Source organism: Lissotriton vulgaris, chromosome 6 (assembly GCF_964263255.1).
Source record: "Lissotriton vulgaris chromosome 6, aLisVul1.2, whole genome shotgun sequence".
In the NCBI taxonomy this organism is placed as follows: Eukaryota; Metazoa; Chordata; class Amphibia; order Caudata; family Salamandridae; genus Lissotriton; species Lissotriton vulgaris.
Genome location: NC_141694.1, coordinates 1267042722 through 1267060064, shown reverse-complemented (window position 1 = coordinate 1267060064; position 17343 = coordinate 1267042722). Strand labels below are relative to the sequence as shown.

Below are 17343 nucleotides of genomic sequence, written 5' to 3'. Positions count from 1 at the left end.
TTATAGCTATAGATATTAGCTTTTAAAAAACCAATGAAATTCACTGAAAAAACCATAGGTTATAGACCATATATAGTTAGGAATTTGCATTTACAAAACCTTGAAAATTCACTGAAAAAACCATAGGTTAGAGACCATATATAGTTAGCTGGACATTTTATTGACAAAAAACCAATGAAATTCCATATATAGTTAGTTGCACTAACTATATATCGCGCACCCGCAATCCACTGCTGATGATGTCACATATTACATCATTCATGACATGGTCAGTGACATCACTGATGACATCACTGATGACATCTCAAATGACATCACTGATGACATCACTGATGACATCTCAAATGACATCAGTGATGACATCATGACACACCAATACCAGTTACTACATACGCACTCACTGATTCCTACGTCTACACACACATTCACTCATTCACCCATACAATCACTCATACATACAGTCACTCATTATTACACTATCATATGCACTCATACACCTATGCAGACACTCACACACTGCCACTCATCCATGGAGTTACTCACACACCTAGTCAGTCCTGTAAAGAATCAATCACACTTCCATTTCCTCATCTATACAGTTAAACACAGAACACCATACTTCAGTGACATCACTGATGACATCACTGATGACATCTCAAATGACATCACTGATGACATCTCAAATGACATCACTGATGACATCATGACACACCAATACCAGTTACTACATACGCACTCACTGATTCCTACGTCTACACACACATTCACTCATTCACCCATACAATCACTCATACATACAGTCACTCATTATTACAACACTATCATATGCACTCATACACCTAGTCAGTCCTGTGAAGAATCAATCACACTTCGATTTCCTCATCTATACAGTTAAACACAGAACACCATACTTTTCACACATATACTAACACATACTTACTCTCTTATACAATCACTGATACAAGTACACATTGATATGCACCGAGTCACACACCTCCCAGCCAGCCACACACACACTCAGTCTTCCATACATCCACTCATTCTTCAATATGTAAAACATATTTAAACTTTACAAAAACACACAGACACTAGATGATGTCATCAGTGATGTCATTTGAGATGTCATCAGTGATGTCATCAGTGATGTCATTTGAGATGTCATCAGTGATGTCATCAGTGATGTCACTGACCATGTCATGAATGATGTAATATGTGACATCATCAGCAGTGGATTGCGGGTGCGCGATATATAGTTAGTGCAACAAACTATATATGGAATTTCATTGGTTTTTTGTCAATAAAATGTCCAGCTAACTATATATGGTCTCTAACCTATGGTTTTTTCAGTGAATATATATATATATATATATATATATATATATATATGTGCCTCGGACTGAGTTCAAGCCAGCAATCAACGAATCCCGCCCTGCCGGAAAAGAAACTTCGGACACGGACCTCCAGATAAGTGGAGTTTATTTAAATTCTTGCAGAAATTGCCGCTTAACGTTTCGGCTCATATTTAAAGTGACAGTGCATAATTGTATTAGACCCCGTGACTTGTCATGGACAAGGAAGAAAGATTTGAAGCATCAGATATTTGGCTGACCAATCCATGCAATTGTTTCTTTCTTTTTTCTATTTTCTAAAAACGCATGTACATAAAAAATATGCAGTATGGCAAATATTGTCCCACAATTCCTGCTTATGTCGGTAATTACTATCAACCAATTAATGAAAATTTAACCTATGCACACCAACTGCTATATGTTGAAATAACCTTATATACAGCTTATATAACATAGGACCTTTCAGACCCCCACATTAGCGTTCTCTAATTATGTATGGAATTGCCAGGAATAATTCGGGCATATAGATGGCTGACCAAATTCCATTATAGATGCCATCCATTCAATATTAGTGATATATAGATATATATACTACACAATTAACTTACCCGTGACCAAGGCGGTTCACCGCCGAAACGCGTTGGGTTTTTGTTTTTGGCTTGATGTAATGAGTAATAAATAACTTTTCAAGCTTCAAGACATCTGTGTCGTCATGGTAGGAGTGCATTGCGTATGTGTACGGAGGTATTTGGATATATATATATATATATATATATATATATATATATATATATATATATATATATATATATATATATATATATATATATATATGTATCGCTGCTCGTGAGTTTGCCCTCTGGAGGGAAGCGCTCAGACCCTGTGGCTGGTAAAAACCTTTTATTAGGTGCAAAGGAAACGTGGGCATCGATTGCAATTGGTAGTTCAAACGCGCCCTCCTGACGCGTTCCAAAGTGAATCCTTCTTCTTCAAAGGCTAAGGCGCATATGAAAACACTTGTGTTTAGGACCGATGCTTTAATTGTTGCATGAGTGATCGCCCTAAATGAGGTACAGCGGAATGCTGGGTCTTGTGGTCCGCGCTGATAATCCTTTCCACCAGCGCACACTTAATACAGGATTTCTGCTAAAAAATCCAAACCCTCAGATGGAACTCAATGCTCGCGTTTTCTTTCTATCCTCACTGTGTCCCCAAATCGAGACCGTCGTTATCAGGTCCCGTGGCCCGCAATGTAAAAGAGGTGGTGCATTCCCGGCGCTGGACCTGCCGCCTAACATTGCTGCGCGTGAGTTTGCCCTCCAGAGGGAAGCACTCAGACACTGAGGCTGGGAAAAACCTTTTATTAGGTGCAAAGGAAACAGGGGCATTGATTGCAATTGGCAGTTCAAAGGCGCCCTCCTGACGTGTTTCGAAGTTAATCCTTCTTCTTCAGAGGCTAAGGCGCACATGAAAACACTTGTGTTTAGGACCGATGCTTTAATTGTTGCATGAGAGACCGCCCTAAATGAGGTACAGGGGAATGCTGGGTCTTGTGGTCCGCGCTGATAACCATTTCCACCAGCGCACACTTAATACAGCTGCCGCTAAATGTTCAAAGCCATCAGATGGGCCTTAATGCTCGTGTTTTCTTTCTATCCTCACAGTGTCCCCAAATCGAGACCGTCGTTGTCAGGTCCCTTAGCCCGCAATGTAAAAGCGGTGATGCATTCCCGGCGGCGGGACCTGCCACATAACATCGCTGCTCCTGAGTTTACCCTGCGGAGGGAAGCGCTCAGACACTGTGGATGGTAAAAACCTTTTATTAGGTGCAAGGGAAATGGGGGTATTGATTGCAAATGGCAGTTCAAAGGCACCCTCCTTACGCGTTTCCAAGTTAATCCTTCTTCTTCAGAGGCAATGGCGCATATGAAAATACTTGTGTTAATGACCGATGCTTTAATTGTTGCATGAGAGGCCGCCCTAAATGAGGTACAGCGGAATGCTGGGTCTTGTGGTCCGCGCTGATAATCCTTTCCATCAGCTCACACTTAATACAGGTGCCTGCTAAAAGTCCCAAGCCCTCAGATGGGCCTCAATGCTCGCGTTTTTTTCTATCTCCACAGTGTCCCCAAATCGAGACTGTCGTTATCAGGTCCCCTGGCCCGCAATGTAAAAGTGGTGGTGCATTCCCGGTGGCTGGACCTGCCGCCTAACATTGCTGTTCGTGAGTTTGCCCTCCCGGAGGGAAGCACTCAGACACTGTGGCTGGTAAAAACCTTTTATTAGGTGCAAAGGAAATGGGGGCATCGATTGCAATTGGCAGTTCAAAGGCGCCCTCCTGACGTGTTTCGAAGTTAATCCTTCTTCAGAGGATAAGGCGCATATGAAAACACTTGTGTTTAGGACCGATGCTTTAATTGTTGCATGAGAGACCGCCCTAAATGAGGTACAGCGGAATGCTTGGTCTTGAGGTCCACGCTGATAAGCCCTTCCACCAGCGCACACTTAATACAGCTGCCTGCTAAAAGTTCCAAGCCCTCAGATGGGCCTCAATGCTCGCGTTTTCTTTCTGTCCTCACAGTGTCCCCAAATCGAGACCATCATCATCAGGTCCCGTGGTCCGCAATGTAAAAGCGGTGGTGCATTTTTGGTGGCTGGACCTGCCGCCTAACATCGCTGCTCATGAGTTTGCCCTCCGGAGGGAGGCGCTCAGACACTGTGGCTGGTAAAAACCTTTTATTAGGTGCAAAAGAAACGGGACATCGATTGCAATTGGCAGTTCAAAGGCGCCCTCCTGGCGCATTTCTAAGTTAATCCTTCTTCTTCAGAGGCTAAGGCACAGTGCCTAAAGCATCTAAAACCAGCAAAAACATATTAAAAACAGAGGAGACAACAGCAAAAAATGGAATATATATAGATACACATATATATATATATATATATGCCCCAACACTAAAATGGACATCCCCAATTTTTGGATCGACCTATATAAATTTTGTCGCAAGGCGAAACTAAAGAAATATTTTGAAGAGAGACCGCCCAATAAACTCAACTCACGTTTATTACTAACTGAAACATCTCTGTTGACACGAAAGGAATTACCTGCCCTGAGGGTGATGTCAAATCTAGATAGTGAAACAACAGGAAATAACTCCCTTGAGTCTACAACCAATGAAACTGATCTCGACATCTGCAGACGGGAAGGCATCATGACCAACAAGGGTGGAGAAAGTGGACTTAAGTCATAATCAAAATTCTGCCCACGATTACCACCTGGCAATAAAATAGATCTTTTCCATGAAATTGTTGTAGAGGAAATGAACCAACTTACCAAACAAAAGAAAAAATATGAAAAACCATCATGGAATCTCACGAAAGGAGAACAAAGGGCCTTGAAAGAACTGAGAGACAATCAAAAAGTCATCATAAAGGCTGCAGATAAAGGCGGAAATATTGTTATGCAAGATCGAGAGCAATATATTACAGAGGCCTACCACCAACTGAATAACCAAGATCACTATACTAAGGTAGCGACTAATCCAACTGAACGATGGACTAAAGAATATCATTCGCTACTTCTGAATTGGAAAGATAAAGGACTCATAAACTTTGAGGAATTTATGTACTTGAAGGTAGAGAATCCCATCACAGCAACGATATACTTTCTGCCGAAAGTACATAAGTCTCTCATTTGTCCACCTGGCAGACCCATAGTAAGTTCTATGGGTTCGCTACTTGAGAAAACCTCACATTTTATTGATGTGTTCTTGATGGAGTACGTGAAATCTCTTCCATCCTATCTAAAGGACACAACAGCCTTCCTGAACAAACTAAAAAATCTTACTTGGAACGAGAATCTTACCATGGTTACAATAGATGTAAATTCATTGTACAAGTCCATCCAACATCAAAATGGACTTTCAGCTGTGAGGAAATTTTTGGATTTACGGTCACTCAGCTTCCTCGAACACTCAGATATGCTACTGGATATGTTGAACTATTGTTTAACCCACAATGTTTTTCTCTTCAATGGGGAAATTTACCTTCAAAGGCAGGGCACTGCCATGGGAACATCTGTAGCCCCAACATACGCAAATCTCTTCATGGCAGTATGGGAGGTAAACATACTAAGAAGCAAGTACAAGTCCAATATACGAACCTGGATAAGGTATATTGATGACTTATTTGTCTTGTGGGAAGGAGATCAAAACAATCTATCAGAATTTTTAGAGGATCTAGACCACAATGACTTGAATTTAACATTTACATCATCCTGTAGCAAAACTAGAGTGTTCTACTTAGATGTGGAAGTGTTTGTCAAAAACAAACGGTTCTGCACAAAGATACATAGGAAATCCACTGCCACTAACAGTGTTCTTCATGCTAGCAGCGGACATCCGGACCATCTAAAGTGGAGCATCCCGTATGGAGAGATGCTCCGCGTAAAAAGAAACTGCTCAGAACCAAAGGATTTAGAACAAACTATTGAAGACACTGGCCTCTGATTTTTGGCAAGGGGATATCCTATGGAGGTCGTTGAACAGGCTAAGACAAAAATTCAGGAAAGACCACGATCCACATTACTGGAAACAATGGAGAAGGTGGAAAATGAAGAAACAACCAGTATCATCATGGATTTCAATGTAGAACACCAAAGTCTTAAAAAAATCATAAAGAAAAATTGGAAAATCCTGATGTTAGACGATTCACTGAAAAAGACTCTTCCAACAACTCCCCAAATAACTTACAGAAAGACAGCTTCTCTGGGTGATATCCTCACACAAAGTCACCTATCCACCATCAATCCACAGAATGAGAAAGGCAACAAATCCTGGCTTACAACACCTTGCTTTTGGAAATGCTCTAAATGCAAAGCCTGTGAGCACGCCAAAAACACACTCTCATATGAACTACAAAACGGAAACATAGAAAAAATCACTGACCACATAACTTGTGAATCCAAATTTGTAGTATACGTCCTACAATGTCCATGCCAAAAACTATACGTAGGCAGTACAATAAACAAATTGAAGCTACGTATATTACAACACCTCAGGGCGATCAAGAATCAGGATCTTGCTCACCCAATGGCCAAACACTTTCAGGAGAAACACTCTAGCAATAACCAAGAACTCTAATTTTTTGGTGCAAAACTGGTAAAGCAGCATGAAAGAGGAGGAGATAGAACCTTAGACCTAAGAAGAGCAGAATCAAGGTTCATCTTGGCACTGGGAACAGAGAATCCTTTTGGACACAACCTGGACGCAGAACTATATGTACATTTATAGAATAACAACATCTCTGGATAACACATGTAAATATTGTTGATCGAACTAGATGGGAGAGAAAATAATCCAAGGTTTAAGAGGAAAAATGATTAAAAGTCCTATATAACTGTCCAAAAATTGTTTAAGCAAATAACGACAATAATCATATGAGCATTATATAGACGTTTATATTTAATGACATAATGTTAGGGTAAAGTATATTGAATCATTGAATGAGGTGGCTTTATTTTGTTGCTCAATATGTTCTGTTTGTGTAAGTCTACTTTAGCTTGAGTGTAAAACAGATAGTGGGTTACTTCGTACTTCCTCGGCTCCTCAATGTATATAGACTGATAGGGTAGACCTGGTTGAGAAGGGATATGTGAAAGGTCAAGGATAGGAATGCGCCTTTGCACATTAATGCTATTTGTACATAATATGTTTACATATGATAATTTGCACATTGCACTCGGCACTTTATTCGTAGTATAATTGATTGATTGGCCTGATAGATAACTGTTATCTCTCCCCTCAATCCGTCTACCCTTTACTTTTACTTTCCCTTATCTTGCCATTGATGATTAATTCCTTGATGCTTGCTATGAATTATTGAAATTGTTTGATATAGTTATTAGGAATACATTGTACCCCATACCTACTTCCCTTATTCTTATGCAACTCCTGAAAATTTGTATTTTAACTAAGAAGTAATGATGGGAGTGATGTTGCTCAAAAGAGGTTTAACTTGCCATTTTCTGTCATAGGGTACTTCACCTTCATGTTTCCTTGCTCATAAAACTGTGTACATAAATGAAAGTCTAAAATGGCCACTGAAAAACAAGTGATTAGAAGGGTTAACAGTCTAGTCTGTTTTTAATGGAAATGAAGAAGGGACTTTAAGCACTTTTCACTTTAAATGGACTGTTTGGACTGCGGGACTCTATGGTCCAGTCGAAGGCAATCTCAGAAACGCGTTGACCTTCCTCCTTGTCTGCACGATGGTGTTGAAAGAACATTAAAAACACTTACCTGAAAACGAGTGTTGGACCCTGTTTGTGCTGTGGTGCTTCTGACCCTCTGGTTGCGAATTGGAGCTGGTTGGGTCTGTTCTTCGCTGAAGATATATATATATATATATATATATATATATATATATATATATATATATATATATATATATAGAGAGAGAGAGAGAGAGAGAGAAAGAGAGAGAGAGAGAGAGAGAGAGAGAAAGAGAGATAGAAATTGAGATTAATTTAGATATCTCGAGCGAGAGACAGGTTGTAGTCTTCTCCTGACATTTGTGGATATTTATACTACAGAAAATTATAAAAGCTGCCTTTTCTAGACAAATCACAATGCAGATAAAAATATTCCATTTCCTAACGCATTGTAATTATCTTTTTATGTATCCAAGATTTGGGTCTCTAGACTGATCTGAGAGGAGAGGGGTTGTAATAATGTTTAGTGCAGTCAGCTTCTGAAGTCTTTTTTGCCTAATGCCTTTTTTTGGTATCTTTCGCAGCTACCCATTTGGCCTGCCTCAGGCGTAATGGAACATGGGAACACCCAAGTGGTTACACTCATACAGTATGCAGCTGAAAGAGAAATGGTAGGTGAGAGGGGATGCTAGTAATTGAGTTGAAACCATGTCTTGAATAATTCCCTTGTCCTCCCATGCTAGCGATGAAGAAATGGCCTCTAGTGTAGTTATTCAGCATGACACCTAACATTCACCTCTTAGTTGTCTTTCTAATAATGTCTTGACCAAAAGTCACTCATCGCTTTCATGCTCACTTATCTTGGGACACATTTTTCAAACAACATTTTTTGCAGTGACCTTGCCGTACTTTCTACCTGAAACATAAGATTTGACTTGATTGCTTGATTGTTCAACAAAAGTAGTTATTTTCTTATCACCTGCAGCAGAGCCCCAAATGATAGAAATTTGTGTTGGATAGGATAAGCTTCTAAGATTTCTGTTTTGCCTTGAACTTCATGTTGGCCGTTTAAAACGTTCCTGTCCCTAGTGACACCACATAAAGGGGACAAATGGAATGTCATGTTTGTGCTGGTAATATCCATACCTTCTAGGATACACTGAATGTTGCAGAACTGAAGATTTGACTGCAAAGTGATATTCTTGTCCCCTCTGCATATTTTGCAAATTGGAGCTTCAGTACCATCTCCCTTGAAGGTACTGCTATGAAGTGCAAAGGTCACGATAGGTGTGTTATATCTAGATGATGTGGGATTCTCTTCTAATGTTAAGATGTATTTAAAGTGAGTGACTCCTGAAAGATTCCTGATGCCAATAGCATTCCAGGTAAATGTTATTTCATCTGCTATTCCGCATGATGTAATAAAGAAAACTTTGATCATTTTGTACCCATTCCTTACTTAAGATGAGTGATTTGGGAAGTGTCGTCTAGTGATAGAAGAGGGATCATTTGTGGAGGGCAGAGATGGTGGTTACTGAAGGTGGGCCTTGTACTGGGTTGTGCCTGGCTCTCTTTTTTGTGTATTTACAGCTAAGAGTCTGGACATTCCAAGCCCGATTTATACAGTGGAGCAACTATGCAATGTTCAGTGTCATACTGTACAAATCTGAAGGAAACTGGGTAAGTAAGAGGGGATATTAGGGGGGGAATTACTTATAAACTTGTGTGTTTCCTTTATCCTCCATGGATGTATTTCTGTTACATGTTTTTTGTGTGGGACACATTAAAGCTGAAATCTGAAGGACAATCGTCCAATTTTGATTATGCAATTCAGGATGCTGAGTACCGCTATGATGGAATATCTTCAAGCTAAACATTCACAAAGTAAACTGCTGCCACAACAATTTAGAGATATGCAGAAATAATGAGATGCTTTGATGAGAGAACAGTCCTGTAGCAGGATAGCCATTCACATCTTTGCTATGTGTATTCAGAAGAGTGGCAAGATGTTTGCTTTTCATGAATTGATAATTCTCGCCTCGGTGCCTACTCGAATCATGGGTTCACACTCTGCAACTCTGGTCAATAGCTTGCTTAATCTCCACTACGGCCCCACAGCGATGGGATGCCTGGTCTTCACCTTGGGGATGCCCAGTAGGGGTTATCTCGCAGGGAAAGCCAGGACGGGTTCCCAAAGCAAGCGCTAAGTGACCTATCGGTGATTTGGCGCTATATAAATCGAAAATTAACATAACATTGTTCAACAACGTTCCTGTCCCTAGTGACACCACATAAAGGGGGCAATTGGAATGCCATGTTTGTCCTGGTAATATCCATACCTTCCAGGATACACTGAATGTTGCAAAACTAAAGACATGACAGCCAAGTGATAACCTTGTGCCCTCTGCATATTTTGCAAATTGGAGCTTCAGTAACATCTCCCTTTTTAATACCGATTTGAAGTGCAAAGGTCAACATAGGTGTGTTATATCTAGATGATGTGGGATTCTCTTCTAAGGTTAAGATCTATTTAAAGTGAGTGACTCTTTAAAGATTCCTGATGCCAATTGCATTCCAGGTAAATGTTATTTAATCTGCTATTCCGCATGATGTCATAAAGACAACTTTGATGATTATGTAGCCATTCCTTACTTAAGATGAGTGATTTGGAAGTGTGGTCTAGTGATAGGAGAGGTATCATTTGTGTAGGGCAGAGATGGTGGTTACTGAAGGTGGGCCTTGTACTGGGTTGTGCCTGGCTCTCTTTTTTTGCATTTACAGCTATCATTCTGGACATTCCAAGCCCGAATTACACAGTGGAGCAGCTATGTGATGTTTAGTGCCATACTTTACAATTCTGAAGGAAACTGGGTAAGTAAGGGGGGATGTCAGTTGGGGGAATTACTTATACATTTTTGTGTTTCCTTCATTCTCCATGGATGTATTTCTGTTACATGTTTTTTCTTTGAGACACATTTAAAGATGAAATCTGAAGGACAATCGTCCAATTTTGATTATGCAATTCAGAATGCTGAATACCACATGATGTCATAAAGACAACTTTGATGATTATGTAGCCATTCTTTACTTAAGATGAGTGATTTGGGAAGTGTGGTCTAGTGATAGGAGAGGGATCATTTGTGGAGGGCAGAGATGGCGGTTACTGAAGGTGGGCCTTGTACTGGGTTGTGCCTGGCTCTCTTTTTGTGTATTTACAGTTAAGAGTCTGGACATTCCAAGCCCGAATTACACAGTGGAGCAGCTATGTGATGTTTAGTGCCATACTTTACAATTCTGAAGGAAACTGGGTAAGTAAGGGGGGATTTCAGTTGGGGGAATTACTTATACATTTTTGTGTTTCCTTCATTCTCCATGGATGTATTTCTGTTACATGTTTTTTCTTTGAGACACATTTAAAGATGAAATCTGAAGGACAATCGTCCAATTTTGAATATGCAATTCAGGATGCTGAGTACCACTATGATGGAATATCTTCAAGCTAAACATTCACAAAGTAAACTGCTGCCATAACAATTTAGAGATATGCAGAAATAATGAGATGCTTTGATGAGAGAACAGCCCTGTAGCAGGATTGCCATTCACATCTTTGCTATGTGTATTCAGAAGAGTGGCAAGATGTTTGCTTTTCATGAATTAAAACACAAGCATGAATTGACAATTTTAACTCAAAATAAATATATAAGATTCTCCTGTGAAAAACAGATCCTCTAAGCCAGGCAAAAGGGCATAGCATGAGCAGTCTACAGAGCTTCTTTTTTGGGCAGCACATCTGTTTTCTGTCTGATTACTGGTGATACCAAATCAGTTGTCTTTCTAATAATGTCTTGACCAAAAGTCACTCATTGCTATTCATGCTCACTTATCTTGGTACACATTTTTCAAACAACATTTTTTACAGTGACCTTGCAGTACTTTCTACCTAAAACATAATATTTGACTTGATTGCTTGATTGTTCAACAACGTAATTATTTTCATATCACCTGCAGCAGTGCCCCAAATTATAGAAATTTGTGTTGGGTACGATAAGCTTCTAAGATTTCTGTTTTGCCTTGAACTTGATGTTGGCCGTTTAAAGCGTTCCTGTCCCTAGTGACACCATATAAAGGGGACAAATGGAATGCCATGTTTGTCCTGGTAATAGCCATACCTTCTAGGATCCACTGAATGTTGCAGAACTGAAGATATGACAGCCAAGTGATAACCTTGTGCCCTCTGCATATTTTGCAAATTGGAGCTTCAGTAACATCTCCCTTTTAAGTACTGATTTGAAGTGCAAAGGTCAACATAGGTGTGTTATATCTAGATGATGTGGGATTCTCTTCTAAGGTTAAGATCTATTTAAAGTGAGTGACTCTTTAAAGATTCCTGATGCCAATAGCATTCCAGGTAAATGTTATTTAATCTGCTATTCCGCATGATGTCATAAAGACAACTTTGATCATTATGTAGCCATTCCTTACTTAAGATTAGCTATTTGGAAGTGTGGTCTAGTGATAGGAGAGGGATCATTTGTGGAGGGCAGAGATGGTGGTTACTGAAGGTGGGCCTTGTACTGGGTTGTGCCTGGCTCTCTTTTTTGCATTTACAGCTATCATTCTGGACATTCCAAGCCCGAATTACACAGTGGAGCAGCTATGTGATGTTTAGTGCCATACTTTACAATTCTGAAGGAAACTGGGTAAGTAAGGGGGGATGTCATTTGGGGAATTACTTATACATTTTTGTGTTTCCTTCATTCTCCATGGATGTATTTCTGTTACATGTTTTTTCTTTGAGACACATTTAAAGATGAAATCTGAAGGACAATCGTCCAATTTTGAATATGCAATTCAGGATGCTGAGTACCGCTATGATGGAATATCTTCAAGCTAAACATTCACAAAGTAAACTGCTGCCATAACAATTTAGAGATATGCAGAAATAATGAGATGCTTTGATGAGAGAACAGTCCTGTAGCAGGATAGCCATTCACATCTTTGCTATGTGTATTCAGAAGAGTGGCAAGATGTTTGCTTTTCATGAATTAAAACACAAGCATGAATTGACAATTTTAACTCAAAATAAATATATAAGATTCTCTTGTGAAAAACAAATCCTCTAAGCCAGGCAAAAGGGCATAGCATGAGCAGTCTACAGAGCTTCTTTTTTGGGCAGCACATCTGTTTTCTGTCTGATTACTGGTGATACCAAATCAGTTGTCTTTCTAATAATGTCTTGACCAAAAGTCACTCATTGCTATTCATGCTCACTTATCTTGGTACACATTTTTCAAACAACATTTTTTTACAGTGACCTTGCAGTACTTTCTACCTAAAACATAATATTTGACTTGATTGCTTGATTGTTCAACAACGTAATTATTTTCATATCACCTGCAGCAGTGCCCCAAATTATAGAAATTTGCGTTGGGTACGATAAGCTTCTAAGATTTCTGTTTTGCCTTGAACTTGATGTTGGCCGTTTAAAGCGTTCCTGTCCCTAGTGACACCATATAAAGGGGACAAATGGAATGCCATGTTTGTCCTGGTAATAGCCATACCTTCTAGGATCCACTGAATGTTGCAGAACTGAAGATATGACAGCCAAGTGATAACCTTGTGCCCTCTGCATATTTTGCAAATTGGAGCTTCAGTAACATCTCCCTTTTAAGTACTGATTTGAAGTGCAAAGGTCAACATAGGTGTGTTATATCTAGATGATGTGGGATTCTCTTCTAAGGTTAAGATCTATTTAAAGTGAGAGACTCTTTAAAGATTCCTGATGCCAATAGCATTACAGGTAAATGTTATTTAATCTCCTATTCCGCATGATGTCATAAAGACAACTTTGATGATTATGTAGCCATTCCTTACTTGAGATGAGTGATTTGGGAAGTGTGGTCTAGTGATAGGAGAGGGATCATTTGTGGAGGGCAGAGATGGCGGTTACTGAAGGTGGGCCTCGTACTGGGTTGTGCCTGGCTCTCTTTTTTGTGTATTTACAGTTAAGAGTCTGGAGATTCCAAGCTCGAATTACACAGTGGAGCAGCTATGTGATGTTCAGTGTCATACTGTACAATTCTGAAGGAAACTGGGTAAGTAAGAGGGGATGTCAGTTGGGGGAATTACTTATACATTTTTGTGTTTCCTTTATCCTCCATGGATGTATTCTGTTACATGTTTTTTGTTTGAGACACATTTAAAACTGAAAGCTATAGGACAATCGTCCAATTTTGATTATGCAATTCAGGATGTTGAGTACCGCTATGATGAAATATCTTCAAGCTAAACATTCACAAAGTAAACTGCTGCCACAACAACTTAGAGATATGCTGAAATAATGAGATGCTTTGGTTAGCGAAAAGTCCTGTAGCAGGATAGCCATTCACATCTTTGCTATGTGTATGCAGAAGAGTGGCAAGATTCTTGCTTTTAATAAAATAAAACACAAGCATGAATTGACAATTTTAACTCAAAATAAATATATAAGATTCTCTTGTGAAAAAACAGAACCTTTAAGCCAGGTTAAGGGGCCTAACATGAGCAGTCTACAGAGCTTCTTTTTTTGGGCAGCACATCTGTATTCTGTCTGATTACTGGTGATACCAAATCAGTTTTAAATAAGCAAACTCTGATTAACTGTGAATTGCAACTGATCCATCATAAATAAAAGCAATATATTTCAATGTTATTCTCTAAAATACCTCAACATGATTAGATTTAAATTTATTCAGATGATCTGTCATAACTGGCGTAAGGTGTAATTTCAACTTTCCTTGTTTCTCTAAAAATACAATATGAGGCAATCATAATTTTCTAACAAATGCACCATAAATGTCCATTTTAGCATTTCATTTGATATAAGTCAGGATGTGTTTTTACTGAATTTCAAAATGGGTTACTATGCTATTTTCATTCCTCAACCACTAGATGCTGATTTTTTTCAAATAGATGAGGAATTCATTATCTTCCTTTTATAACAAATTATGGCAACACTAATGGCTAAATGGGTGTCACTATCTTTGAAGTTTCCAATACTGACCATCAAAATATTCGCATCAACTGGTCTACACTAAGGAGCACATTTAGTAATGACAGCAAAGCTCACCAATTTATATCTTCAATGTCCAATTTCCTATGCTGGAGATGCTTACATTTGTTTATGTCCCAATTTGTCAGGATGGACAAAAGAGTGAAGAGACAAAGAATTATGATCTGATATAACCCTATGGTTAAAGGAGATACCAAGAGGCTTCTTAAGAGTCTGGCAGTCCCTGGACCGCCAGACTCGCGAGGGGGAAATTGGTCTTCCGAGCGCACTATTACAATTAGGGTGGTCGGACCGCCAATGGCCCGCAGCGGCTGCCAGGGAACTGCTGTTCCCTGGCAGTGCTGTGGTGGTCGTGAGGCCACAATATTCTTAAAGGAACCGCTGCAGTCCTGCCAAGCATATTGCAAGTTTCTTCTGTGCCACATTTTTCATGGTGGTTCCTCCTCCTTGAAAACTGTTCAGGAGAGGAAACAAAGGGGGCCTTATCTAGGGCCTCCATTTGCCTCAGGGACATGGGGTGCATGCAGAGGGCACTTCATGTGCCCCCCTGTGTGCATGCACCCCAGTTCCTGCACGGCATGGTCATTACATGCCATACTGTGCAGGAACTGTTTTTGGCGTTCCCATTGTGGTGCCCATTTTCTGAGGCACTGCAGTGAGAACATCAAATAAAAGCCCGCCAGACACAAGAAATACCTGTAATCTGGCAGGCGGCCTGACCACAGGTTTGGCGGTGCGGCTACGGGTGGAACCACCGCCGTACAGCCAAACTTGTAATCAGGCCTCAATTTGGGACATAAGAGCTTGGCCCCCGTAGTTCTGCAGTGTTTGCTGTTTATTGTTATTGTGCCTGTATCCCTGTAAATTTGGTGTTTTTTTCCTTCTGTATTGCCTATTGCGCTAGCCCCTTCGTCCCCCTTCCCCGCTCCCCGCTTCCCGCCACCGCCGATTACCCCGCCCCTTTTGCCTTCTGTACCCTCCCCGCTCCCGCCTCCCAGCTGCTCCGCCCCCCGCGCACTTGGCCATATATGGCGACCGTGCGACGCAGGTGAGTGTGTCCTAGCTCTAGGACACCCCCGCGCCGCACGGCCACCAGCTGCTGTGTGCGTGTTGCTTGCCTTCTGCCTCGCCAGCCGAGCTCCGCCGCGTGGCCACGCCCCCTGCCTTCTTGCAGCGTGGTCCGCGACCTGCCCCCGTAGTTTTGCAGTGTTTGCTGTTTATTGTTATTGTGCCTGTCTCCCTGTAAATTTGGTGTTTTTTTCCTTCTGTATTGCCTGTTGCGCTAGCCCCTTCGTCCCCCTTCCCCGCTCCCCGCTTCCCGCCACCGCTGATTACCCCGCCCCTTTTGCCTTCTGTACCCTCCCCGCTCCCGCCTCCCAGCTGCTCCGCCCCCCCCGCGCACTTCGCCATATATGGCGACCGTGCGAACGCGCAGCGGTCACGCGCAGTGGGCGCGCCGATTGTGCGCCGAAGGCGCGCCAAAGGTAAGCCCGTCTGCGCCCGTCCGTGCCTGGACCGCGCCCAGTGCCAGGACCCCTGGCCCCCACCGACAGAGGACGACCCGACTGACCTACAACGCCACCGAACTCATCGCACTCAACACCGACGGCATCCCTGGATGCTACCGAGCCACCCCGAAGCACACCCACGGACCCTTCAGCTGCCACGCCTGCAAGTTCACCTGCACCCGGACCTGCCCTGCACCAGCACCCGCCAAGCCGAACACCAGCAGCAACCACCTCAAGTGCATCCTGCTCAACACCCGCTCCATCCACAGACACGCCATCGAACTCTGGAACCTCCTAGACGCCACAGCCCCTGACGTTGCCTTCATCACGGAGACCTGGATGAACGCCTCTTCAGCGCCCGACATCGCCATCGCCATCCCAGAGGGCTACAAGATTACCCGGAGGGACCGCACCGCCAACCAGATGGGAGGAGGCATCGCCATCATCCACAGGAACACCATCCGGATAACAACTAGCACCGACAACACCCTCACAACCGCCGAACACCTGCACTTCCAGATCCGCACCGACCCGAAGACCACCCTCAGAGGCACCCTGATCTACCGACCCCCGGGACCACGCACCCAATTCAGCGAGGACATCGCCGACTTCGTCAGCCCGCATGCCCTCCCCTCCGCTGACTACATCCTCCTAGGGGACCTCAACTTCCACCTGGAGAACAACAACGACCGCAACACCAGCACCCTGCTCGACAACCTCGCCAACCTCGGACTCAAGCAACTGGTGAACACCCCCACCCACCTCGCCGGACACACACTCGACGCCATCTTCTCATCCAGCAAAGACATCGCCTTCAGCCACGCCACGGAACTCCACTGGACAGACCACAGCTGCGTCCACTTCACCTTCAGAAGAACGCCGATCCACCACCACCAGCAACAGGTTGCCCGAAGAAACTGGAACAAGATCACAGCCGGCCAGCTCGCCGCTTCCCTGAGCCAGCACCCCCCTGCCAGCTCAGCGAACCCCAGCCAGGCCGCCGACAACCTCACGAAATGGATCAGCAACTGCGCGGACGAACTCGCCCCTCTGAGGACCCCGCCCAGCAGACCCGGCAGCAAGAAAGCCCCATGGTTCACCGACGAACTCAAGAGCTCCAAAAAGAACTGCCGAGCCCTCGAGAAAGTCTGGAGAAAGGAACCTACACCGGACAACATGACCGCCCTCAAACTCGCCACCCGGAAGCACCACCAACTGATCCGCACC

The 17343-nt window shown here is 42.3% G+C and overlaps 1 protein-coding gene across 1 annotated transcript in view; it reads left to right on the top strand.

Annotated features, from left to right (window-relative positions):
- The first annotated feature begins 10389 nt into the window (after nt 1–10389).
- The window catches only part of LOC147708743 (uncharacterized), a 110044-nt gene continuing 103090 nt past the window's right edge, over nt 10390–17343 (top strand). The window contains exons 1-3 of the mRNA XM_086925774.1: nt 10390–10428; nt 10776–10865; nt 13563–13652. Of these exons, the coding sequence (XP_086781900.1) occupies nt 10390–10428; nt 10776–10865; nt 13563–13652 (219 nt within the window). The remainder of the gene's footprint in view (nt 10429–10775; nt 10866–13562; nt 13653–17343) is intronic.